General features: G+C 43.4%; 1 protein-coding gene across 5 annotated transcripts; it reads right to left on the reverse strand.

Annotated features, from left to right (window-relative positions):
- Positions 1-269: 269 nt before the first annotated feature.
- Positions 270-19,765, reverse strand: CIPC (CLOCK-interacting pacemaker). Of its 5 annotated transcripts, none has more exons than XM_011949508.1 (5): positions 19,498-19,549; positions 17,899-17,976; positions 12,038-12,225; positions 7,895-8,064; positions 270-4,164 (listed from the first exon to the last, which is right to left on the reverse strand). In XM_011949508.1, the coding sequence occupies exons 3-5, from the start codon at positions 12,171-12,173 to the stop codon at positions 3,271-3,273; spliced, it is 1,200 nt and encodes a 399-aa protein (XP_011804898.1). In that variant the 5' UTR covers positions 12,174-12,225; positions 17,899-17,976; positions 19,498-19,549; the 3' UTR covers positions 270-3,270. The 5 variants fall into 5 exon arrangements, with proteins under 5 accessions (XP_011804898.1, XP_011804899.1, XP_011804895.1 ...); XM_011949509.1 differs by lacking the exon at positions 19,498-19,549 and adding an exon at positions 18,656-18,682; XM_011949505.1 differs by lacking the exon at positions 17,899-17,976 and having other exon boundaries at positions 19,498-19,765.
- Between the last annotated feature and the right edge of the window lie 6,377 nt (positions 19,766-26,142).

The following is a 26,142-nucleotide window of genomic DNA, read 5'->3' on the forward strand; positions in this document are numbered from 1 at the left end:
GGACTGTCTTCACCTCTCACTCCTCCCAACCTGCCCAGCAAAAACCTCCAAGGCTCCAGAAAACGGAGGACTACTCATTTGCCATAAGCCTGCTCATATTTCAAGTTCACACCAGTGAAAATCTGAGCAATGAATTTCCACATGTTCAGTGTCTAATCCCAATATTCCCAAATAACATGAGTACCTATGTTTAACATTTAAATCAGTTCAAATATTTACTCCAGGTTTCATTCAGTATTTTTAGGCAGTTATAAAGCAAAAAGGCCAAATAGGTTTCAAGTAAGTGACTTTTATTTTTCTCTGACATTTCACAGTCAATATCTGCAAAACTTCATACTTTCTCAAAAGAATTCACATTTGCTAAATAAACTTCTACCCTAAAGAATTCATAGCTAGAAAACCACTTCAATGTATGCACAAAAATTACTTTTCTGCTAAAGGAACCATAGTAGAAAATAAAAAGTCAGACACTACTATAATCAATAAAAACCAATGAGTGTAATAAATTACAAATGTCATTAAATCCCTTTCCCATAACCATTGCAATCAGTAACTTTTCTAGATATATTTCAATAATGCCAACAAAATCTGCCAAAAGTTCTCTTAAGGGTTGCTCTGAGCTAAAAATGGCTTCTCACCTACAGAAAACAGCAGCTCTGCCACAGTACTCCATAGCCAATTATGTTACGCATCGCTAAAACCATCACTACTTACAGCCTTGGGCAACCGATGGAGATCTTTCTGGTCACCTCCAAGGTTCCTCCATTTGCTGATCTGGCTTCTGGCCCCAACTGTCTGCTGGCCTCAGTGGATCTCTCCTTCCAAGATCTATCTTCTCTACTTGGGTTCATCTGCTTACAGCTCCAATAGGGAACAAACACCCATGGTAAGAGCCTGGAGAGACTTCTAGCACTAAGTTACAAGATTAGAGAAGAGCTGGGGGTGGTGCTGCTTCTCCCTGCCACTCAGCAGTGAGGATTGATAACGGCTTTCATCATCTTTTACTGAAACAGGGAGGGAAATGCAAGCCTTAATCTAGGAAGAAGAGTCCAAGAGGCTTATAGCTCCACAGAGGGTTTTTCCAAAGGAATAAATTTGGTTCTCAGCAAGTGTTTTCAGATTTTTGACACTCAGTAAGACTCATGACTGGTGCCCAGGCTGTTCTGAATGCACCTGTCTGTATAGCTTTGCTGCCAAACGTACTCTGCCAAAAAGGAAGCTTCCTAGCATGGTGCACAGAGTAGAGCTGCTATAGTACCACACAGATTCAGGGGAGGCGAAGAGAGTGGGCCAAGAAAAAAATATTAAAAGGAGCTGAATCTGCCTAAAGACACATTTGCTCTGATTTCTGAAATTCTTTCAGAAAGTAAAGAGCAGGTAATAATTCTGCGTTGATGAGGGGAGTCTAGGGATGTTACCAAGTTGTTCACTTCTAAATCAGTCATATCTAAATCACACATTTGTGAACAAAGTACAGGCAATCTGAAGCCACATACTTTTTAAACTATGTTAGAGTTACAACTACCTAGGAAATGTCATCTTTAACTTCTGGTCTTGGTAAAACTTCTCTTTGCAGAAAGGGTGAAGCTGGGCTGGGCGTGGTGGCTCAGGCCTGTAACCCCAGCACTTTGGGCGGCCGAGGCAGGCAGATCAACTGAAGTCAGGAGTTCGAGACCAGCCTGGCCAACATTGTGAAACCCTGTTTCTACTAAAAATACAAAAATTAGCTGGGCGTGGTGGCAGACACCTGTAATCCCAGCTACTTGGGAGGCTGTGGCAGGACAATCACTTGAACCCGGGAGGCGGACGTTGCAGTGAGCTGAGATACCACCATTGTACTCCAGACTGGGCAACAAAAGTGAAACTCCGTCTCAAAAAAAAAAAAAAAGAAAGAAAGATGAAGCTGATCATATAGAACTTATTAAGATAATTTTGTAAAGAACAAAGATTTTCAAGAGGATGAAATTTTAAAATGAGAGAATATTTTGAAACTTTACTACTTAGAAACATAGTTGCCTATTTAATGAAGCTGAAAAGAACATGTATCATCTGGAAACTCTGGTCATGGTCTCCATTTCGAGATGAACTTCATATAACCAACATTATACCTTTGGCTTTGTTGCCAATATCTAACACATGAAGGAAACACAGAAGACAATGCTCTATAGCTGCTTCCCATCACTATGACATGGAACAAATAAAAATTTGGGATGTGAAAAGAAAACGGGTAAGATGCTTTCCAATTTTTTGTATACTTATCATACCTTTGAGACAACTGTATTTAATTCAAAGTTTATCAAGCATAATAATCACTTCTTTTATCAAAATAAAAGAAAAAAAAAAAACCAAGATGGCAACAGAGTTAACTTATACTACATCCCCAAGAACCACTGAAACTATCCTTAAGATTTTTAGATATAAAACAGGATATACTGTTTCAAAAGAAGAGAGAAAAAAAGCCTAAGTTACCAGAATCGTCCAGCTCCTGACCATGAGATATGCCAGTCATGTCTATTTTCTTCAGCTTCTAAGTCAATAAAGCAATTCATCGACTATAATTCCAGATGGTACTGCATCCATTCCACACCTTAAAATTTGGAAGTATTTTTTTGCCTGCTAGTTTAAGAAAAATCTGACTTGTAATGAAAGTCTAGGAGTCAGATGGTACTACCCTTTCCCTTGACTTTCAAGTTTAAGAAAACAAAGCGTTGAGTGATTAAGTGCTCGCACCCAGGTGCAACCTGTGCCCAGGGCATTTTAGGTCTTGCCCAACTAGCACGATGCCTTGTGAAATGCAAGCAACCTCCTCTTATTTCTCTCTGTGACTAAGACAGGCAAGGGAAGATCTATGAAGGTTTCCTTGTGTCACCTACTCCCTGGCTCAACAGGCGTTGCTCTGTATGCTCATTCGTGTTACTGCACCCTTGATCTTGGTGAGAGAGTGGGATGATGGGAGGTGACAGCAGGAAGAGCCCCACACAATCATCTCCTGCTTTGCCCCGTGATCCACTGAAGCACCTGCAGGCTAAGGAAAAGGGGCTCAAGGGCACTCCCAAACTGAGGTCCTCAGTGGAACGGGGACATAAGTATCCTGTGCCCAGACCACAAGTTAAGACAGCAGCCAGGTATTGGCATGTGGCTTCCTAAGTGAACCACGACACAGGTTAAGTTTAGAAGGAAAAGCTCTTACATAAGCTTTGGGAAACAGGAGTAGGTAACAGTAAATGAGCAAAAAGGACCACTCAAGTAACAGGAAAATATGCCTCTGTACTATATGTCTGGGTGATCAGAGAATGCTTCTAGGTCACTGCCTGTATTACTGGACCCAGGTGTTAAAGATGCCTGCAGCTTGGCCCAAGCCTGGGGGGCCCTGCTCTTGGTGGCTTCTATAAACAGCTGGGTTTGCTCCTTTAGCTGGTCTAGTTCTACCTGAGTTGCCTGGTTCTGACGAATCAACTCCTTGGTTTTCAAAGTGATCTCTAGCAAACCAGATTTGTGTAGGACTACTAGGGTATTCTGAAAGCGCCTATGTTTGCTCTGCCGCTGCTCTGAAAAGATATCTGGGCTGCGGCAGAGGTGCTCTGCAGCCCATAAAGGTGAGCTATAATTAGCGGACAGTGGTGAAAGGGGAGAGTTGCTCTCTAACCCATGGAGAGTGCTGTCTGATGCGCAGACAGGACTGGCGGGTGAAGCGAAGGTCAGACTGGGAGCTTTAGCCACGTGACTGCTGGATACCGGCTGAAGAGTCTGTGGACTTCCACCTGCCACCAGAGAGGGCACACCCTGCAGAGCTGAGTCCTCGGCAAGTTTGGCGCTGGGTGGTGCTGGCGTCGAGGGACTGGACGGAACAGCACCAACCTTGGTTGGCTCACTGGAAGACAAGCTAGGCCCAAGTCTCTCAGTACAGATTTTCTTCTGCACTCCACTTGCTCCTTTTTCTTCTGGGCCAAGGGAAAGGCCCCTTTTGCCTGGATGTGGGGCTATTTTGGTGTATGAATTCAGAATGGGCAAGTAGTTCCTGGAGTCGGACTTTTTCTCGCCAGTGTGGCATGGACTGACAGGAGATGGTACAGGTGGATGAAGGAATAAGAGCTGTGGCTGTGCTGAGATCACTTCAAAGGAGGGCTGGACAGTCCATGACTGGAGCTGGGATGAGCTGCTGCCCTGAAGACAAAGGAGGAGAGCAGCACACTACTCATTACTGCCGAAAGGATAGAGGAGTGAAGCTTCTGTCAAAGGGGCAAGCGGATACTCAAATGTTTAGAACAATTTCAAGGACAGCGCTTCCCTCACGTAGTGGTTTGAACATCTATTTGTGTCTGATATCACAAATACTTTTTTAACTTTTTCTAAGGGAAAATTGGAGGAAATGCCTATTTTTTTTTTTTTTTTTTTTTGAGACGAAGTCTCACTCTTCGCCCAGGCTGGAGTGCAGTGACCGGATCTCAGCTCACTGCAAGCTCCGCCTCCCAGGTTCACGCCATTCTCCTGCCTCAGCCTCCCAAGCAGCTGGGACTACAGGTGCCGGCCACCTCGCCCAGCTAGTTTTTTGTATTTTTTAGTAGAGACGGGGTTTCACTGTGTTAGCCAGGATGATCTCGATCTCCTGACCTCGTGATCTGCCCGTCTCGGCCTCCCAAAGTGCTGGGATTACAGGCTTGAGCCACCGCGCCCGGCCAAGGAAATACCTATTTTTATTCAAGTGCTATCACTCAGAAAAATAAATGGGTAGGTAAAGCAATGACATAGCTAAGGTCATAACTGAAACAATAAAAATATGAATTTCCTGGTGTAAGTTAAAATGTGACTTTACACCAAAGTATATCTTCATTTAGTTACATCTGGAACCTCTTTTACCTGAAAATAACTTTTGATTAAAAAGTAACATATTGGGCCAGGTGTGGTGGCTCATGCCTGTCATCCCAGTATTTTGGGAGGCAGAGGGAGGTGGATCACCTAAGGTCAGGAGTTCGAGACCAGCCTGGCCAACGTGTGAAGCCCCATCTCTACTAAAAATACAAAAAATTAGCTGGGCGTGGTGGTGCATGCCTGTAGCCCCAGCTACTTGGGAGGCTGAGGCAGGAGAATCGCTTGAACCCGGGAGGTGAAGATTGCAGTGAGCCGAGATTGCACCACTGCACTCCAGCCTGGGCAACAGAGCAAGTCTTGATTTCAACAACAACAGCAACAACAGAAAAAAAAAAACCAAACACCCATATTGTCAGGAGTCTATGGGTCCCTGTTTTTAAGGCAGTGACATCCAATGATCATAAAACCATTCAAAATAATAACAGCTACCATGTATTGGTGCTGACTATAGGCTACCACTGTGTGTAATGTTTTACATGAGGTACTTAATCTATATGACAACCTCATGAGGTAGTTACCGTTTCCCTTCATAAACAGGAAACTGAGGCTTAGAAAGTTGAAATAACTTGTTTTAAGTCACCAAGTTACTAAGTGATGCAGTTAGGATTCCATCCTCTGACTCTAAAACTCATCTGAGCCATTCTGCTATACTGCCTTTGTTTTATTACTCCTCAATTATGCATTACTTTTTAATTAAAGTATTGATTCAGACGAAATCTAATAAAGAAGGACATGGCTACTTGTCTCCAATGTTTGAAAGCCAATCCAGTTCCAACCTGGTCCCAAAAATCTGAGTGTAGATAAAGCCAGGCAGAGGGCAAGTCTGATAGAGGTTCACATCCTCAGTGGGGTCAGGTGGGGTCATCTGATTTATCTGAAGAACATTAAGAACTGTCTTCCCATACATGTACATGCGCACACCATTTTGCACACATTTCAGTTTCTTGGATGCAAGGTTAGGAACTTTCCCCTGCAAAGGCTGGAACGATCTGGAGTCCTCTTGATGTTCAAATATACTCCAGGATATACTAAGGCAAGCAATGCTAGGGCCAGAAACCACATTTCCTTGTCATAGGAGATCCAAAATCAAGAGGTCTTTTGAAGTAGAGATCAGCCTGTTCCAGCTCAGTCAGAAGCAAAACTTCATGCCCTCTCCAGGGATGACCTACTAGGCAAATGGATCTGGAAAATATCTAATGCATTGCTTTCCCATGATTTTACTGGACTGTACTTACTAATGCTACTGTTATGCCCACTGTCCTAACAGATGCTTAGCTGACTTGTTTTAATTATTAGATTTTACAAATTGTATTATTCATGTTGAAATCACCTGAGGGAATACGGAACAAAATTTTAGACTTGGACAGGATCTCAGAATCATTTCACATAAACCCTTCATATTAAAGATGAAGAAACTGATATCCATCATGGTTAATTATGTACAAGATCACACTGTCTAGTGACAGAGATGGAATCAGACTCTCAAAAGAAAAATATCTAAAACCAAGCAGCCAAAATCAAGACATTACACAACATGCAGAGGGTTTTAAATGTGTATCATTATTTTAATTTTAGAATATGCTGGATTCTAGTATGTTTTTTAAAAACGAAATAAAACTCCTAGACTACTCCCTTAGGTCAGCCTCTTAGCTCCTGATCAGACCCAGCAGCCTTCCTGGCGGGTCTTTGTCCTGAAGAATGTGGCTCTGCTGGAAAAGCCTACTCACTCCGTAACTGTGTGTGTGGGCTGTTCTCAGCCTTCTGGAGCTGCCAGCCTAGCCTACAACAAAGAAGGGATATAAACACAGACACACAAGGAAAGGACAAGGAAGCCAGAGAGGAAGGCAGGGAGAAAAAGAACTGGGAGAAAGGAAGCCCAGGAGAAGCACTGGCAGCACTGGTGGGGCCGGGGCAATCTCATGTGGGCTTCATTTCCTGTCTCTATTATTTCTTTTCTTTTCAATAAGGAGAGCCATGCTTCCAGCTGAGATATGATTTACCAAGCAAAAATCTTCAAATTCCTTTTCAGAACTCACCAGGCTGCCTTGTTGAAAATCAGTTTGTGTTCCTCATACATAACTAGGTAATAGCTAAGACATTAAGATTTCCTGTCGGGTTAAAGCCGTGTTCTAACCTTTTACCCTAAGGAGGAAAAGTCAACTACTCAAGCCAGATTTCAAATTTCACTATCTTCAAGTAGCCTCATCAATGAACCCATATCAGAACTGATATATTTTCAGAGGAAAGTACAGTAAGACTAAATTTCTTTGGCTGAAATCAATCTTTTCTGTTCTCAGACTTCTCTATTCTAACTTAACCAAGTTTATATGATCAAGTTCTCAGTTTCAAACACTAGAGCTTAACTTAGATTTTCATCTAAATCTTTTGTTTCATATCTAAACAATAATCATATAATATACACAGTTATGTAATGAAGCCCCAAACAGGATGTGTTTCCACTCCACAACGATGCTGTGTGGATTCTGCTGGTATTCCCATACTTGAACCAGAAGCAGCTTCGTCATTAATGATGGGCTCTGGCTAACTACTAAGAAAATGCTCAGTATATGGCATAAGAAACAGGGAAATTGCCTCTACTTCTGAGATAAATGCATTCTACATTCTTAAATTCCCAGGGCAATTCATATTAAAAAGAGCTTCTTTTGTTTCTACCCTAAACTCTGCCACATGTTAGAATGCACCACTGAAGTTATGCCATTTCTGCTTGGTTCCTCTATATACATTTCAGGGTCCCTTTGGACAAACTATGAATACAGAAATAAAACAACCTAGCTGTCTCAAAAATGAGAACACACATTATGATTCTTGTATTCCTTTTTAAAACAGTGTCACACTTGAAAGATAACATCTGCTCCCCAGGAGAGAAAGTACACATTGGTGTGGTTCTAGTGGTCTGTTTCTAAAATCTCTCTCCTTGGCAGAGAATATAAATCTCTTCCTTTATACACAGGAAGCTCAGAAATTTTTATTTGCAAAGCCTTTAGGTGACATTAGTCCTCCTCACCTGTTTGACCAGCACATTCTTCATGACGACCATGGGAGACAGGGTAGGGAAGGCATTCTTTGCAGTTTTGGAGTTCTGCCTCGGCCTGTCTTCTCTGCTCCAGCCTAAGGCGCTCAGCATGTCCTCGGACTCCATCTGCTCTGCGGAGCTCAGACATTCCGAGCTTCCATCTGGTGGGCAGAAGAATGGTCAATTCACTTAGGCTCTAGACTAGGGGTTCTTAACTAGGCTCCTAAGGAGCTATGGACCTCTTGAAATTGAATGCAACACTTGTGATGTGTTTTTGTGAATTTTATTAAGAAGGAGGCTTTTAGCTTTCATTGGCTTTTCAATGGGATCCATAATTAATCCCTCCTCCACCAAAGATTAAGAATTATTGCCCTAGGACAAGTTTGATTTCCTTTCTAACTCTCTTATAGACAAAAACCTGCCTCAATCAGGGCTCACATGAAAGTAATCACCACCGGTCTACAGGAGAAATGAGTTCGAGGCTTCAACGTTAGTTTATTACTTTTGAGAATCTGTTGTTGAGAAAGGAGATGGGTATGGCCCAAGGTAGGATTAAGACCTTCAGAGGCTCTGGGTACCCCAAGAGGTAATTACAATTAAAAAAACAAAACCAATCTGTAAACCTCAAAACAACTGCATTTTATCCAGCTTAAGGAAGACTATATGACTAGAAGGATATGCATCAATGGAAATATTATTTAGAATCTCCAGTGACACTTTTAAAAAAATTATAAATGTTGGGATCCTTCCCTTGATCTACTGAAGTGATTTACCTGGTTCCATAGTAGCGTATTTTCACAAAACACAAGTAACCCAAACGTACACCTCTAGTTAAGAACCATTAGACCGAAAACGAATGAGCCCAGAAGCAATGTACATATTGAGTGCCCAGATCTTGGTTTCTAAATGCCATTCTGCACATAAAGGAAATGAGGGCTCCTTGGAGAAACAGCTGATTCCAAGACTTTGACAGGGAAGATACGAGATGAGCCTGGACAGCTTGTTGTCCCAGAAAGCAAAGAAGTGCTCAAACACTAACAGAGACAAGTCAAAGAGACACAAGAGCTATCTTGAAGGGACTCCCGCTGGTCAAATTTGAGACAATTTGAGTATCAGAAATCATGATTTTAACGGATTGACAAACTGAATTACAAAAGAATTCCATGACTACATTAGTGATACTCAAAGAAGAGGGAGGAGGGAAAGCACTTTTTACAGAAGAATGTCAGCCAATAATGTACAAAGAATGGTAAAATCAGAAGATCACCACTTTTTTCTTTGAGACAGAGTTTCGCTCTTGTTGCCCAGGCTGGAGTGCGATGGCACGATCTTAGCTCACCACAACCTCCACCTCCCAGGTTCAAGCGATTCTCCTGCCTCAGCCTCCCGAGCAGCTGGGATTACAGGCATGTGCCACCACGCCCGGCTAATTTTGTATTTTTAGTAGAGACAGGGTTTCTCCATGTTGGTCAGGCTGGTCTCGAACTCCTGACCTCAGGTAATCCGCCTGCCACAGCCTCCCAAAGTGCTGAGATTACAGGTGTGAGGCATCTCGCCCGGCCAAAATCACCACTTTTAAACCACCAATGTACTGATTCAGGCAAAGACCATCAATGGATGCTAACTCTGGTAAAGAGTTTGTTGGGGAATAGGATAGTCACACAATTATAAAGTATTATATGATCTTATAAAAAATAAATTACTTATTAATTACAAAGAGAAAAGGGTACTTTAACAGTAAAGAAATCTGGTACACACTATCTTAGCCAAGTGATCAACCAATCAGAGCATCACCAAGAGTAAGACTAACTTACGAGTCTCCACGTGTTGCAATGGGAAGCATACAACATCAACAACATAGTATTCTGGTCAAGATGCTAATCCTGACCCTACTAATGGGGACATTAAAACCAGAAAATCCAGGGTGTGAGACATTCTACAAAGCAACAGGCCTGACTCATTCAAAGATGTCAGTGTCATAAAAGAAAGAATAAAAAGCAAAGAAAAGATAGAGGGGTGGTTATAGTTATAGACTAAACCAGACTAAAGGACAGGACAACTAAATGCAATGCTCAATCTTCAGATGGATTCTGGATCCAAAATAGACAAAAAGACAAACAGCTGTAAAGGAAATTGTTGGGACAATGGGGGAAAATCTGAATATGCAGTGTAGCTAATGATAAGTATCACTGTTAAATTTCTTAGGTATGATAACGATATTATAACTATATAGAAGAATGTCCTTGTTTTTAAGAAATTTGTACTGAAGCTATATAGGGGTAAAATGTCAAGTGTTTGCAATTTACTTTCAAATAATTCAGTGTGTGCGTGTGTGTGTGCGTGTGTGTGTAGAGAGAGAGAGAGAAAGCACATATGACAAAAAGATAGATATATGGGGTATTCATTTGCTTTTGTATAGATTTGAAATTTTTTGAAATACAAATGCAGTAATTAAAATGGGAAAAATTGTCTTGATTTTACAAATTTCATCCTACTCCAAGGTAACTGGAATAACTCAGGCAGTGAGGAAATCACTGGCACGTGGCCTAAGAGTGGCCAGACGCATTCCAGTGGCATTCACTGGGGCTACTTTCTGGGGCATAATGAGTTTGATTATTTTAATACCACTTTATGTCTGAGTAGTACAATATTCTTAAAACAACTGGCCTGACAAAGTTGAAGTTGTTAGAAGTGTCAAAATGTCAACAGTACTGGAAATAATAGATGGTAAGATTATTGATAATGTTTATTTTCTTCTTCGTGGTTTCCTACATGTCCAAGCTTCTATAATGAGCATGTATTCATGAAATGAAAAACAGACAAAAAGCAAACATGATATTAAAAGAAAAAAAAGAGACACTAGGCCTCCAATGTTTCCCAAACCTGTCTGACCATACAACAAAAACACTTGTTTTTTAAAAAACCCACATTCCAGGCCCTGTCCAGACCCTTGAGAGTCTCCAGGAGGGAGATCTGGTGATCAATATTTTTAACAAATGCCTCAGGTGAGCTTTATGATGAGGCAGGCTTGGGAAACAATGCTGAGAGACAGAAGAAAAATCCAAAGGGAAGGTTGGCCCGCCCTTCCCTGGACTGTCCTGGCCCTGGGCAGGGCAACTAATTCCTCTTAATCTAATCCCTTGGTCGGCGCTCTGTTCCTCTTTGAGCAACAGTCTATTTATAATTTGCCTTTTCAAGCAGCATGCCTACAGGGAGAAAATACGCCAATCTAAAGACAAGAGAGTTCTAGTTTTCCTAACAGCTGCATTTCTCACTATAAGTTAATAAATCAAAATTGATTGATTTGTCTTTCTGAGACTGGATAATTTAAATTTTCTCCTTGAGGGGGTTCTACTCTCAGGATGTTGACTTGGCTAGAATCCCTCAGCATCACCCCTCTGCATCCCCTGCGCCAAAAATCACACTAGCACCATATTCAAGCCACTACCCTCAGACCGGGAAATTAAAAAAGAGCCCCAACACAAAATTAAAAGATTCAATGTATACTCAGCTAGCCCTTTTGGGTAAGGTTTAAGAAAAACTTGTAAGGAAAACTGTTCTATTTTCTTATCTCTAATAGATACTCAAGTTTAGAGCTGGGCCAGGAGGCTCACAGTCCAAATACAAAATGCATAGAGAGTGGGGGGGAGGGGTTGTTGGAGGGGTACATTTCTAAACACAGCAAAACTACTTTCTCAATGAAAAAGGTACCTTACAAATTACATACAATATGACTTTTATTTAACTGGCAGTCTTCAAATTTGTTACATGGCAACTACATGCAGTAGCATTTTTTCCCCTACAATATAATAATTCCTGTGAAAAAGGAAGTAAAACAACAGAATTATGAGTATTTAAATATTTTTCCAGTGATCAGTTGCAATAGTTGGAAGTGTAAGATTCAGAGTCTAAGTTGAAAAAAGATGTCAAATAATTCTTTCAGAACTAACCCTACGGTGACTTTGATGGGTACCCTGACATATGGCATCAGAATTACCATTTTAAAGCATCAGGTAAGTATTTATCCTGTGCGTGAAAGCATCCCATCTTTATCACATAAATGAGTTTTGGGGAGGAAATTTTTTGGGCAAAGCATTCACTCACAAAACAGAGGAAGGATAAGATATTTTTAACCTGAAAAGCCAGAGTCCTTGTCTGACTCAGCAGCAGCCATCCCGAGCTGACGAGCCACTTTCTTCATCTCTGTGCCTTTGCCTACTTTGGCGGAGAGTCTTCTGGGGCTCTCTCTGGATGGGTTTTTCCTCTCCATGGTTTATTCAGCTGGAGGCAGATTCATTGGTACTCTTTTCATCTGGATTGCCCTATGAAAAACAATTATATAAGAAGTCACTGCCTGGAGAGCTGAAACAGATGATCCAGATAGTGAATAAAGTATGGGCAAAGAACATTGGCCTCACCCACTTTAGCTTTATTTTCCTCAGAGGTCTCAAGTGACAAAAGTTTCAAGTTTACTAAACAGAAGGTTTCCACCCATAAGGAGATTCACAGTCCTCTGGCTGCCCTCTAATTCCATTACAAATTCAAGGCACACAAACCACATTCAACATAGCTTTGTAAACTGCTAACAAAGGCACATTTGATTAGGCTTTTTGCAATGGGTAACAAAATGAACTCACCAGAGGGGAGAGGGGACAGGGGAGTGAAGACAAGGGAAAAGGAAGACGGGAGAAGAGAGAGGGCAGAAGGAGGGGGAGAGGGGAAAGGGGAGAGGAGAAGAGAGACACCACAAGGCTTGCTTTCCTCGTGTACATTTGCAGGCTCATGACCTATTGCCACCTCCCACAGTGTAGCGTTTCTCAAATTAACCTCTAAATCCTTTGGCTGAAGTACTGAACAAAGAGCAAAAACAACTCCCTATACACACATGCTACTTTTAGGCTTAAAAAACACTTTTATGGGCAAATAATATCGTATATAATAAAAAGCTTATAATATGTGTTACTATTAGTGTTATCTTACTTGAGCCTCACAATGTCATCTTCAGTTGCTATCTCATTTTACAGGGGAGGAAACTGAGGCTCAGATAAGTCACAGTCAATCATTTAAAAATACTGATAAATATTGCCACTGTAAATTAGGCATTGTGCAAGGACTGGGTTTATAGAATAAACAGAATAGACATCTGTCACTTCCTTCTTGTAGCTTATGATCTAGAGAGAGAGTCATTAATCAAGTAATCACTCAACTAGGGACCATTTTGATAAGAGCTATAAATGGGAGGGGCTAAGAGTCTGGGGGACTCAGGAAGTGCTCTGTAGCTGGGATTTGGAGGATTAGGAATTAGTAGGAGTTAAGTGAAAGGCATATTCCAGGCAGTGTGAAGGCCCTAAGGGAGCAAGGGGCCTGGCACAAACAAATAACTGAAAGGCTAGAGCACAGTGTAGAAGGGTACAATGCCACGCACTGATGACAGACTGGTAGTCAGGGAATAGACAGGCAACACCTTGGAATCCATGTTGGAAGGATTTTAGATATTAACTTAAAAGCAATGGGAAGTCATGGAAGAATTTTAACCAGAAGTATGACATGATCAGATGTGCATTTTATTTATCTTATTTTTCGAGACAGTGTCTCACTCCGTCGCCCAGGCTGCAGTGCAGTGGCATGATCATGGCTCGCTGCAGCCTAGACTGCCCAGATGGAAGCGATCCTCCCACTTCAGCCTATGGAGTAGCTGGGACTACAAGCACGTAGCACCACACCTGGCTAATTTTTTATTTTTTGTAGAGACAGGATCTCACTTTGTTGCTTGGGCTGGTCTTGAACTCCTGGCCTCAAGCAATCCTTCCACCACGGGCTCGGCTCTGTGCCTTGGCTTGGCTTGGCATCCCAAAGTGCTGGGATTACAAGTGTGCACCAGCTTTGCATTTTAAAAGCATTCTGGATGCTGAACTGAGGCTAAAGTGGAAAAAGGCAAGAGTGGCATTGAGATCATTTAGTTGCTACCATCATAGTCCAGGTGAATTAAGGTGGTGGAGATGGGGAGAAGAAAAACATGGAGGCCCACCTGATGGGACCTGGTTATTGTACTGGGTGGGGGGAAGATGGTGGTACCACTTTCTCAGCTAGGGAGCCCAACAAGTGCACAGAAGGGAGTTGGGCAGGTGGGGCAGGTGGGGCAGGGTGGCATGGTCATGTAGATTTGGTCATGTAGAGACTGAAGTTACTGTGGGTCATCTAAATGGAGATCCTGGGAAGGCAGTCACATGTAAGACTGAAGCCCAGGAGAGAGGCCTATATTTACTCCAGTGATATGCAGCTCATCCACAGCAGACCCAGACCTAGACCAACAGTGCCAAGAATAAGACCAATCAGTCCTTCAAATTGCTGGCTGAGGATAAGAACATTACAGGTATTTTAACATGGCCATTTAGTCATCAAGGAATGGCAACTGTAAGGCCAACATGATAAGAATACTGCTGGGATAAGGAGAATAGGCCAACAGGGAACATGACAATAATGAAACTAGGAAGATGCAAGCAAAGTCTTGTGATGTTTTAATTCATGATGCACTCCTGACTCTATCCTGTTGTCCTCTGAGTGAAGAAAAACACAAGCCCCCTGCCAAATAGCACTGTATCTAGAATACCCTGGAGTGCCAAGTCTGGATATTCCTGCTAATATAAGATCTAGTGAAGAACATTAACTACCCTAGAAGCAGTTCAAAATAAAATTAAATAGAAGACAAGGATGCTTATAAGCAACCCTCTTGCTCATACTTTTGCATACTGTAGGAGAAGACTAAAGGGAACACAAACTGGACTGAATGAGAGTGAATCTTAAACACGATTCCAAGTAAAAATCATTCTGCCCCATATCTAACTCATTTAAGGGGACTGGCTTCCTCATTCAACTGACATCAAATCAAGTACTCCCACAGGTCACATGTTTAATCCTATGTGCATAAAAGATAAACAATGGCACTGTCACATCTTGCAGAGAACTATGCAAAAGCAAGGTCTATCTGACAGCTATGAAATTTGACAGCATGGACAGCCGAACTTAAAAAGTAGACTAAAGTGTAAAAGTACATCTCTAATTAAATCAGGATCCTTTTGTATGAAATTCAACAAATGTGCACAGTATAATTTTCCTAAAATAATACTGTCCAAAAGTGAATAGAAGCCTTCTGCAAAATAGATGAGGCTTGTGGATGGGCATTCAAACTAATTCATGTCGGACTAGGCTGTTGATTTAGATTAGGAGGGTAGCTCATGTTAGTTGCAACTAATTAAGAACCTTACTTAGGTTCTTGAAGTTTCACATTATCTTACTAAACATGGATTATTTTACAGGTACTTTAGATAATGCATCCCAATTTAGTCTTCTACAATCCTTGTGGCAAAACAATGAAAAAGGTCTTGCTATTATTATTAAAGTATAGTCAATGGAGCTACAGAAAATACACAGGAATTTATTCTGGCTTATTGAGAATTTGTAGGATAACAGATAATTGATCATGGAGTCAAAATACTGAAACAGGACAATCGGTTTTTGAGGCTCAGAAAACAATACTCCAAAATACGGCACTTTGGCATAATGAGTGCTTTGTTGTTGCTTTTTGTTTTTTCTGAGACTGTGTCTTGCTCTGTCACCCAGGCTGGAGTGCAAGGCCACAAACACGGGCTCACTGCAGCCTCGACTTCCTGGCCATAAAGAAATTATCTGACCTGTCTTGTTTGATAGTAGATCATAAAACCCTCATTCCAGAATGGGTCCTGCCCTATAACAGAGAGGAAGGAATGCTACACAGAGGTCAAGAATAATTCTAGACAGACAGACCTTGCTGGGTTTCCCACCTCAGTCCTTTACTATTAGATCATACTCTTTTGTTTGATTTTTCTTTTGTTTTGTTTTTTATTTCTAGACGGATCACATGCTGTTGCTCAGGCTACAGTGCAGTGGCACGATCATGGCTAACTGCAGACTCGATCTCCTGGGCTAAAGTGATCCTCCTGCCCTAGCCTCCTGAGTAGCTGGGACTCCAGGTGCATACCACCACACCCAGCTAATTTTTAAATTTTTTGTAGAGACTGGGTCTTGATATGTTGCCCGAGCTGGTCTCGACCTCCTGGGCTCAAGCAATCCTCCCACCTCAGCCTTCCAAAGTGCTGGGATTACAGCAATGAGCCACCATGCCCAGCCAGATCATACCCTTTTTATCCAATCATATTTCTACATGGCCGTCCATTCTTCATCAAACCTAAGCATAAAAATAGACAGTTTTGCCAGAGTTTGGGAGGCTTCAATTCTGAAGACTCCTGTCTTAAACAAAACTTTGATTAAATAAAACGGTTACGTTTTTCTCTTGTTAACCTTTCTTTTGTTATGGGAGGGTCAACTAAGACCCTCATGGTAGGTGAGGAAAGGTATCACTGAGGTAAGTTAAAAAGAGAACAGATGCTAAATTTAGATCCTGGGGAGTTGCTGGCAGTTGGAAATAAAGAATGCAAAATCAACTTTAGGATGGAAAATTGACTATTTTTGATATGAAAATGATTAAAAATATGAAAGCCTCTGTCTTCAGTAAAGTTCTCTTAAGCAGCAGAAAGCCTTAGCATTGCAGCCAGGGAGGCTCACATGGGATGTGGAACAAAGTGCTACATCCCTTCCCAAACTTTATTCTTTCCGAGGAGCAGCAGCAGTGCCCTCCTGGGAGTGGCTGAGCGACCCACTCACACACATAAAGCCCTCAACAGGAGAGAAGCAGAAAGTGATGGCATTTGCTACTGGTGCTGTCAACCCCCAAATTGGCAAGGCAAAGTCTGAAAACCTCCAGAAGTTGATTTTTTTCCTCTTAGATATTAGTTTACAATAAAATTAGATGCTCACACACTGACTGGGAGTTGAAAATGGATTACTAAGCTCTTACCCACTGTGTCCTTTCTGCTTCCTGGCACAGACTGGAAATCACTCACGTTGCTTTACAAATGCATGTACCTTACTCTGCATTAAAAGGGCTAATTTAAGCTCCAAAACTGTCAGAATTTACCCTAGTTTGGCCTCTTATGCATATATATGTAACACATTGCCCAAAAGTTTCCCAGAAAGGATAGTACACACTAAAACTCATAATGGAAAGTGAATCAGGCTGGGCGTGGTGGCTCACATCTGTAATCCCAGTACCTTGGGAGGTGGAGGCGGATGGATCACCTGAGGTCAGGAGTTCGAGACCAGCCTGGCCAACATGGTGAAACCCTGTCTCTACTAAAAATACAAAAATTAGCCGAGCGTGGTGGCACACATCTGTAATCCTCACAACTTGGGAGGGTGAGGCAGGAGAATCCCTTGAACCTAGGAGGTGGAGTTCCAGTGAGCCGAGATGTCACCACTGCATTCCAGCCTGGGTGAAGAATGAGACTCCGTCAAAAAAAAAAAGGGAGGGGGGAAGGAAGGAAGGAAGGAAGGGAGGGAAGGAGAGGGGGAATCGGAATCAGAGCCAAGCAAGGTGGCTCACATCTGTAATCCCAGTAGCACCTTGAGAGGCCAAGGTGGGTAGATCACCTAAGGTCAAGAGTTCGAGACTAGCCTGGTCAATATGGTGAAACGCTGTCTCTACTAAAAATACAAAAATTAGCTGGGCTTGGGGGTGTGTGCCTGTAATCCCAGCTACTCAGGAGGCTGAGGCATGAGAATAGCTTGAACCTGGGAGGCAAAGATTGTAGTAAGCCAAGATTGTGCCTCTGCACTCCAGCCTGGAGAAAGAACGTGAATCAATAAATATATGTTTATATAAGGGTACAAAATTCAAAATCCTAGCAAGTGCTCCAAAGCACTTAGTTCTTAATACTCTTTTTGCACTTCTGACATTAGTCTAATTATTTGTCTCCTCAACTTTGAGTTGTTTTTTTCATCTTTGCAACCTCAGCCCCCAACAATTAACATGAGGCATTCAATAGAGTAATAAATTCCAACAAATCTCAGACCTGCTGAGTCTCTCTGACAGCTCTCATAGCTTAGCAGCACAGAAATACCTGAACAGCTTGAAGGTCAAGATTCTGCATTTCCAAACACCATGGTCACCTTAAGATCTAACCTCCACGTCTGGTCCCCTGCAGGAAACAGATATTTGATCTACCCCTTATTCTAAGATGAAACCTCAGGGACAAATCCACCATCCAAATTAAAGCTTGGTCTAATCCACAAACAATCTTTGTGAAGATCTGTCCTTATGATTAAAAAGGAGATCCAAGGGTTACAAGAAAAGGATCTGAAATGCTGCTTTCAGATCTCTCCTTTTATAGGCACTTGGCAACATTCCTGGGAGCTCAAGTTCCCTTTAAAATGTGTCACGTGTATAACATGTGTGCCTGGACAGAAGTGTGAGGTAAAAGCCCACAGGCTTAAATACAATAAAGTGATAAGGTCGCAGAAAGAAAACCTTGAGTCATCCCAGTTCGAATTATAAGCACATTACTAGGTTTTCTCCGAAGTCATTTTCTTTTGGCCTGCATATTCAGAGATACCATTCTGGGAGGATGTCTGTGTATTTTTTAACAGTGGAAAAACCCTGTCTACCTAAATGTCTAATATTCATCTTCCCTTTCACATCCATTCCATTTCTCCAACTCAGCTGAAATTCGTGTCAAAGATCCTGAACCCCAATTCCATACAATTTCCTATGCTTGAGACCAGTTTGGCTCTATTTTCACCTTTCAAAGGGAAGATGAGCTTAGAGAACTTGCTCCGATCCCCTGCTGCAATTAGTTCACAGTAACAGTGCCCACCTACCCATTCGCACCAGCCCACGTTGCATCTGTGCCAGGCAGCATGTGCACCCTCCAGGCATCCACCAGCCTGCCAGCTCAGCAGGGCAGAACTGGGCAGACCCTAGTACTGTGCTGTGACTGGCATACCACCAGCCTTCCAGGGCAAACGCCCAGGCAATGCATACTGCCAGGACTTGAGCAATAACAGCGAGCCTAGCTCCAGCCTGTGACCTGGGCCGGGATCAGATCTCCCCCGAAGCCACCCACTAACCACTAACTCCTTACTTGGCACTGCCCGCCTTCTCCCCCAAAACACTACCCCCGGCACCAAGCCTGGCAAGCTGGCCACTCAAGGGAAACAACCAGCAACGTGGGTGACGGCAGGTCTCTGGAAAAGGCAACACACCTGTGCCCTGGGGCCAGAACAGGGTACCACTCCCGACCTCAAACTGGAAGCCCAGGACCTTCGCCCAGTTACCAGTTCTGGCGCCCACTCACCTGCCCACTGCCTAGCCCTCAGCTCCCAGCCGGGCTGGACTCCAAGCTCTCTCCCCGCCCAGCCGGCTGGCGGTTGCGCCTAGGGCTAGACCAGGGCCCACCTGCCCCTCACACAAGCCCCCTCCCCACACGCAGCCCCCTCCTCACCCGCGATTCCCTCTCCCACGCCCCTCACAGCAAAGCCAACAACCCTCAGTCCCACCGTTTGGCCCTCCGTCCCCCGAAAGTCCCAGTTTGCCCCCTTGCCTCCTCGCTCCTCTTCCTCTCTCCCCTACTTCCACCTCCTTTCCCCACGCTTCTCGCCCAATCCCTCTCCCGTCGCCAACCCTGCTCCCCTCCTCCCAGACCCAGCCCTCCCTTTCTCACCGAGGGCCGGGGTCGCAGCTCCACGACCGGCCCCCGTGGGTCAGGTGGCGCATGCGCGAGCACGGCCCCGCAGCACCATGACAACCTCGTCGTTGCCCGGTGTCTAACTATCCCCACAGCCTCCCGCCCATTTCTCCTCCCCCTCGCCTCCGCGACGTCTTTCGCCAGCCACGTGACTCGGCTCGGAGGACCCAGCACCATGGAGACCCCAGGCTGTTCTCCTAGAAGGGGCCTTGGAGACGCGCCCTTTCCCCGTCCCCGCCGGAAGAGCAGGCCGACCCGGGGCGGGGCCGGCGCTCAGAGGCCTACGCTCAACGGCCTACGCTCTCTCCGCGACTTGAGGGCGTCTCTATGGTTGGTTCCTGAGGCCCCGCCGCCATTTAGTACGGGTGCCTTGAGCAATGAGCGTCTTGGGCACGGTTTCGAGGCGGGGTTCCGAGGAGCCGGGGGTGGGGCCAGCTTGGAGCCAATACAGCAAAAGGTGCGACTCTCGCACTGTAGTGGTGCGTGTCGCCGTGCCGCCGTGCCGCCGTTGTTGGGGTGGGGGCCGGGGCGAGCCGTGTCCGGCCTGTGCGCTAGCGGGGAGCGACAGTGCCCGGCGTGGGAGAGCGGGCGCGCGATTGGCCTCATCCTGGAGTCACCGTGACAGGGGCGCCAGACCTCCCCGCGTGCTCCTCGCATTTTCCCTACGCCTGTCGCCCGGTTTGTTTTTGTTCCCGTCCACCCTCGAGACCGTGCTCCACGAGGTCGAGGCGCGATTATTTTAAGTGGATGATTTCATGCCCTTTGATGTTTGACTTTGTCATGTGCTGTGGGTTTTATACGGATTCTGTTTCTCGGTGAAGGTTCACGGTGAACACGTGTGTAACAGCTAAAGAAAAAAAGAGCTTGGGATCAGTTGACTTTCTGATGCCTTGAATCAGTGAAGGTTACTTAGAAAAAGAATTATTTCGCCAGTGAAAAAGAGGAAATGGGCGAGTTTAAAAAGAGTGTTGACGGGTCGAGATTCTAGAGCTGAGCTGTCCAGTAAAGAGGTCACTAACCACTGGGTAAGTTTCTTAGTCGTACTAGCCACATATCAAGAGCTCAGTCACCTCTTTATTGGACAGTGCAGATTATAGCCCATTGCCAGCGTCCCAGAAAGTTATATTGCACAGTGCTAAGCTAGATAGTGGGCAATTGTTTTATACTGGTCATCCAAGCCTTTGTAAGTATGCTAGGTCATGGTTAATCACGTTAGTCCTCTAGACACAGATAATTCTAATGTATTATTGGGTATGGGTGTACTTGTTAGCAATCAGCTTTACCAACAAGTAATACGCCTACAGCATATAAGGCTTTTGTTTGGGGGACAGAGTGAAAGCAATAGTTAACAATTACCAAGTAATTAGGAGCGGGGCCGCTTTATATACATCCTCTTATGATGCCTTACAAATTTATGATGCAGGTGGTATTTTTTTCCAGTTGTGTGGCGGTTTTGCCCATTAGGACTCAACTAAAAACCCGTGGCTTTGGCCGGGCACAGTGGCTCATGCCTGTAATCCCAGCACTTTGGGAGGCCGAGGCGGGCGGATCACTTGAGGTCAGGAATTCAAGATCAGCCTGGGCTGTTAACACGGTGAAACCCCATCTCTACTAAAAATACAAAATTAGCCGGGCGTGGTGGCACATGCCTGTAATCCCAGCTACTTGGGAGGCTGAGGCAGGAGAATCGCTTGAACCTGGGAGGCGGAGGATGCGGTGAGCCGAGATCGTGCCATTGCACTCCAGTCTGGGCAACAAGAATAAATCTCCATCTCACCAAAAAAACAAACAAACAAAAACCATGGCTTTTATCCATGAAGCTATTAATACATTGCCTTCTTTTGAAGTGGGATAAAGCAATCTGCCTTCAAATAACTTAAAATCTGATATGGAAAATAAGACGCGCTGTAATAAATAATATGAAAGAGAATGGGATAAGTACTAGAAGATTCTGAACAAAACCTAATTAATAAAGTAAAGGGAGAAAAAAATAATTTTTTTTTTTTTTTGGTGGTTGGAGTAGGAAGAGACTAGTAGGTAAAGCTTTAAGGATAGCTAAAAGTTGGATTTGCAATAATGGAAGTGGGTGAGCGTATGACGCATATAAAGCCAAAAAAGAATCAATGAAATAGGCCGGGCGCGGTGGCTCAAGCCTGTAATCCCAGCACTTTGGGAGGCCCAGACGGGCGGATCACGAGGTCAGGAGATCGAAACCATCCTGGCTAACACGGTGAAACCCCGTCTCTACTAAAAAATATGAAAAACTAGCCGGGCGAGGTGGCGGGCGCCTGTAGCCCCAGCTACTCGGGAAGCTGAGGCAGGAGAATGGCGTGAACCCGGGAGGCAGAGCTTGCAGTGAGCTGAGATCGCGCCACTGCACTCCAGCCTAGGCGACAGAGGGAGACTGTGTCTCAAAAAGAAAAAAAAAAAAAGAATCAATGAAATAAGCAAAAGCATGAGGGGTGGTCCTATCTTAGTTTTCCGAAGGGGCAAATAAATCAACTATGAGAGGAATGAATTAATGGCATTTGCAGCAACCTGGATGAGATTGGAGACTTATATTCTAAATGAAGTAACTAAGGAATAGAAACCGAAACATGGTATATTCTCACTTGTAAGTAGGAGTTAAGCTATGAGGATGTAAAGGCATAAGGATGATACAGTGGACTTTGGGGATTCAGGGGGAAAGGGTGGGAAGGAGGTGAGGGATAAAAGACTACAAATTGGGTTCAGTGTATACTGCTCAGGTGATGGGTGCACTAAAATCTCACAAATCACCGCTTAAGAACTTACTCAGATAACCAAATGCCACCTGTTCCCCAAAAACCTATGGAAATAAAAAATTAAAAACAACAACAATAACAATGTGGATACAAGGCTAAATACCTAGGTAACGAAATCATCTGTACAACAAACCCCCATGACACAAGTTTACCTATGTAACGAACCTGCACACGTATCCCTGAACTTAAATAAAAAACAAAACAAAATGAAATAAAACAGTCTGCCTTCAAATAACTTAAAATCTGATATGGGAAATGAGACATGATGTAATAAGCAATATGAAAGAGAATGAGATAAGTGCCAGAAGATTCTGAACAAAGCAATAACATTAGGGTAGAAAAAAAAAAAACTTTCTTATTTGGTTGTTGGAGTAGAAAGAGACCAGCAGGTAAAGCTTTAAAGACAGTTAAAAGTTGGGTTTGCAGTAATGGAAGCGGGTGAGGGCATAACGCATACCAAGCAAAAAAAGAATCAGTGAAATATGCGAAAGCACGAGGCCCTCTTAGTCCTCTGGAGGGGCAAATAAACCAGACTTCCTTGACTTTACCTACATCTTGAGCAGACAGCCATGCTGTACCAATAACTTGAACTTCAGACAAGTATTGAAATGGAACCAAATGAATCAGACTAATGATAGGCATAATTTTTATGATTATTTTATGCTAGGATTCTATATAATTAGATACACAGAATAAACAATTCATAAAGATTGATAGTGAATATTTTCATATAGCTAAACCACCGTAAACGTTTTTCTTCCTTTCCTATTAATTTACCAAGGTTTGTAAATCAGCATCTATTGATAGTTTACTGGTGCCACAAATTCTTTAAGCTTCACTCACTTTACTCTCTTTACTCTTGGTTGGGGTAAAGACCCTGTGATGGACAGTGGGTTCTGAAGCAGCTATTCTTCTTGCTCTAGGGTCCTTTCCAGTTCAAGTTCTCCCCAGTACCATTGTGGCCTAGGCTCGGTTTGCTACCACCACAACCAGCAGGGGGAGACATGCTCCCTTAAATCCTACATTTAGGGACTTGCGAATGTTTCTTTTTTCCATCTACTTCTTGAAATTATAACCTGCCTATTCATGTGAGGATTTGAGTTTTTAATCCCACATAGGATACTGTGAAGACTCAAACATGGGCCGAGTTTTATTTGAAGATATTTTAAGCGTATTATCTATTGTACAATTTAAAATATATATAAACAATTGCTTAATAATTGTTGAATTTGAAGTTAAAGTCACTTAAAAATATTTAAAAGTGGGCCTGGTGTGGTGGCTCACGCCTGTAATGCCAGCACTTTGGGAGGCCGAGGTGGACACATCACTAGGTCAGGAGTTCAAAATCAGCCTGGCCAACATGGTGAAACCCCATCTCTACTAAAAATACAAAAATTAGCTGGGCATGGTGGCCTGCGCCTTTAATCCTAGCCACTCAGGGGGCTGAAGCAGGAGAATTGCTTGTTGAACCCAGGAGGTGAAGGCTGCAGTGAGCCGAGATTGTGCCACTGCACTCCAGCCTGGGTGACAGAGTGAGACTCAGTCTATAAAAAAAAAAAAAAAACTGTAACAGGAGACAGTGAAAGTATTCAGATGATCTAGTTTCAAATCCCAGCTCCTATAGATATCATTTTACAAAAGAAGGGACATTTTGATATCTTTTCCGTATACACAGGAAGGAAGATAGGACATAACCTCACAATTTAAAAATAGAATAATTTCGGGTGTATGAAAAACTTAAAGCTTTAGTCTTATTTTTCCAGTTTGGCTGAAGACTGGTGAAAACATCACCACAAGGACTGGCAGCAGTTCTTGGACTAGTGTTTGGGAACCATTGATTTTCCTGAACCTCAGTTGGGCCATCTGTAAAATAGTTATCCTCTAGTTTGAATCTAGCATCTAGCATTATTGGTGCTGATCACTTCATAAGTTTTTAAAGAGGATTTGATGGAGTGGTAAGTGTGTGTCATGGGTCAGTGAGAGAAGAGAGGGGCTCCAGCCTGTGTGAGCAGGGGGATCTACGGGTGCCAGATGGCAGAGGCAGAGGCCAGTAATAGTGAGATATATGACCTTTTTTCCCTTAGCAGTCAGGTGACAAGGCCCTCACAAGCCAGATTGGTTCTTAGCTCATATTTTAGGGGAAGATTTGGCAGAGCAGGTATACTAAAAGGATAATATTCAGGTTATGGTCAGGCTGTTCATATACAGGCAAAGGTTTGATTTTAGAGGCAATGTAAACCCCTCCCACATAGCCCTCTGTCTTCCTGCTGATACTTGAAATTCCTTTAAGGAATTGCTTGACACCAAGAGACTCTGGAACCCAAGACAAATTCTTCCATAACAACACGGAGTGCTTATTATTTGCCAGATGCTGTCCTAAGTGATTTGCCTACATTTATTCATTGAATCCTCCTACTGTCTATGAGATGGGTGTAGTATCATGATTTTCTTTTTACAGAGCAGGAGGCTCAGATACAGAGGCCCATGTCACTTGCCGAGGTCACCAGTGGTAAGTGGTAGAGCCAGGATTTGAATTCCAGAGTCCTTGCCACTTTGCTTGACAGCCTCCATGTTAAAGTGGAAATGGGTAATATCTCAGCCTTTCCTGCTGTGCTAAGGAGGAGGCCAGTGGGGAGCTAAAAGCACTATGAGGAATAAAGATAAAATCTTAAGCCCTTCAGCCAACTGGAATGACCCCCTCTTGGCCAAGCAGTCCCGAGAGAAACCCTGAAAACTGAAATGTCTGTCCGTGATGGGGAGAGAGGTCAGACATGGCTCAGTATGCCCCTTCCTTATTAATCTTTAACCAGAATTATTTCCTAAAGAGTAAGCAGAAACCAACTCTAGAAAACAAGAAATGGACAACCTGTTCCTTTATCCCCATTAGCCAATCACCTGAGGTAGTGACCGCACTCCCCCACCCTCTTTACAGTTTCAAAGTGACAGCTTGCCAGTTTCACAATGCATCCCTTCCTAAAAACTGACCACCATCTCTGAACTAGTTTTGGTTGACTTGTGGAGGATGTGAGGACTTTTGTGTCCTCTGCTTCAGCTTGTGATGTCAGAGAAAAACCACCTTTGCAAAGATTATGACGGCAAGAGAAGTCTAGCATGGCTGACTCCATCTTGCTTCTGCCTCATAGGCTGGCTGTCCTCACTCATTCCTGGGTGTAGTCCAAGCTAACCATGGGAGGCATTTAGTTTATAATTTAACTTTGAGGCAAGAATGATAATAGGCCCTCCATGAAACTAACCCCCTCTTTGCTCAGGGACTGAAACCACTTTTGTAAAAGTAATGAAAGACCACAAGATTGGGATTATGGGATGGACCTGAATTCTGCTAAAATATAGATGTAATTAAATGATAACCAGCCATGGCCGGGTGTGGTGGCTTACGCCTGTAATCCCAGCACTTTGGGAGGCCGAGGTGGGCGGATCACCTGAGGTCGGGAGTTTGAGACCAGCCTGACCAAATGGAGAAACCCTGTCTCTACTAAAACTGCAAAAATTAGCCGGGCATGGTGGCACATACCTGTGATCCCAGCTACTCAGGAGGCTGAGGCAGGAGAATCGCTTGAACCCAGGAGGCGGAGGTTGCGGTGAGCCAAGATTGCACCATTGCACTGCAGCTTGGGCAACAAGAATGAAACTCCATTTCAAAAAAAAATAAAATAAAAATGTTAACTAGCCATTGTTTAAGAAGTTACAAAATCTGTAACTTCCCCAAATGCTCCTATAGGTAATCACTATTTTAGAACCTAAGATTGGTCTTTTGAGATGTTTTTCAGACTTTTGCATTCTGGCAACTGACTGACTTCACTTGAATCTGTGACTCAGG

This window comes from Colobus angolensis, unplaced genomic scaffold, assembly GCF_000951035.1.
Source record: "Colobus angolensis palliatus isolate OR3802 unplaced genomic scaffold, Cang.pa_1.0 Scaffold3, whole genome shotgun sequence".
NCBI lineage: Eukaryota > Metazoa > Chordata > Mammalia > Primates > Cercopithecidae > Colobus > Colobus angolensis.

What these genes read in the sequence shown, in the direction of transcription:
- CIPC (XM_011949505.1), bottom strand. Translation starts at nt 12,173, where the DNA reads ATGGAGAGGAAAAACCCATCCAGAGAGAGCCCCAGAAGACTCTCCGCC. An exon ending in CAAGGACTCTGGCTTTTCAG is followed by an intron (nt 8,065 to 12,037) that starts GTTAAAAATATC and finishes TCTGCCCACCAG; the next exon opens with ATGGAAGCTCGGAATGTCTG. An exon ending in AGAATGTGCTGGTCAAACAG is followed by an intron (nt 4,165 to 7,894) that starts GTGAGGAGGACT and finishes CTTTGTCTTCAG; the next exon opens with GGCAGCAGCTCATCCCAGCT.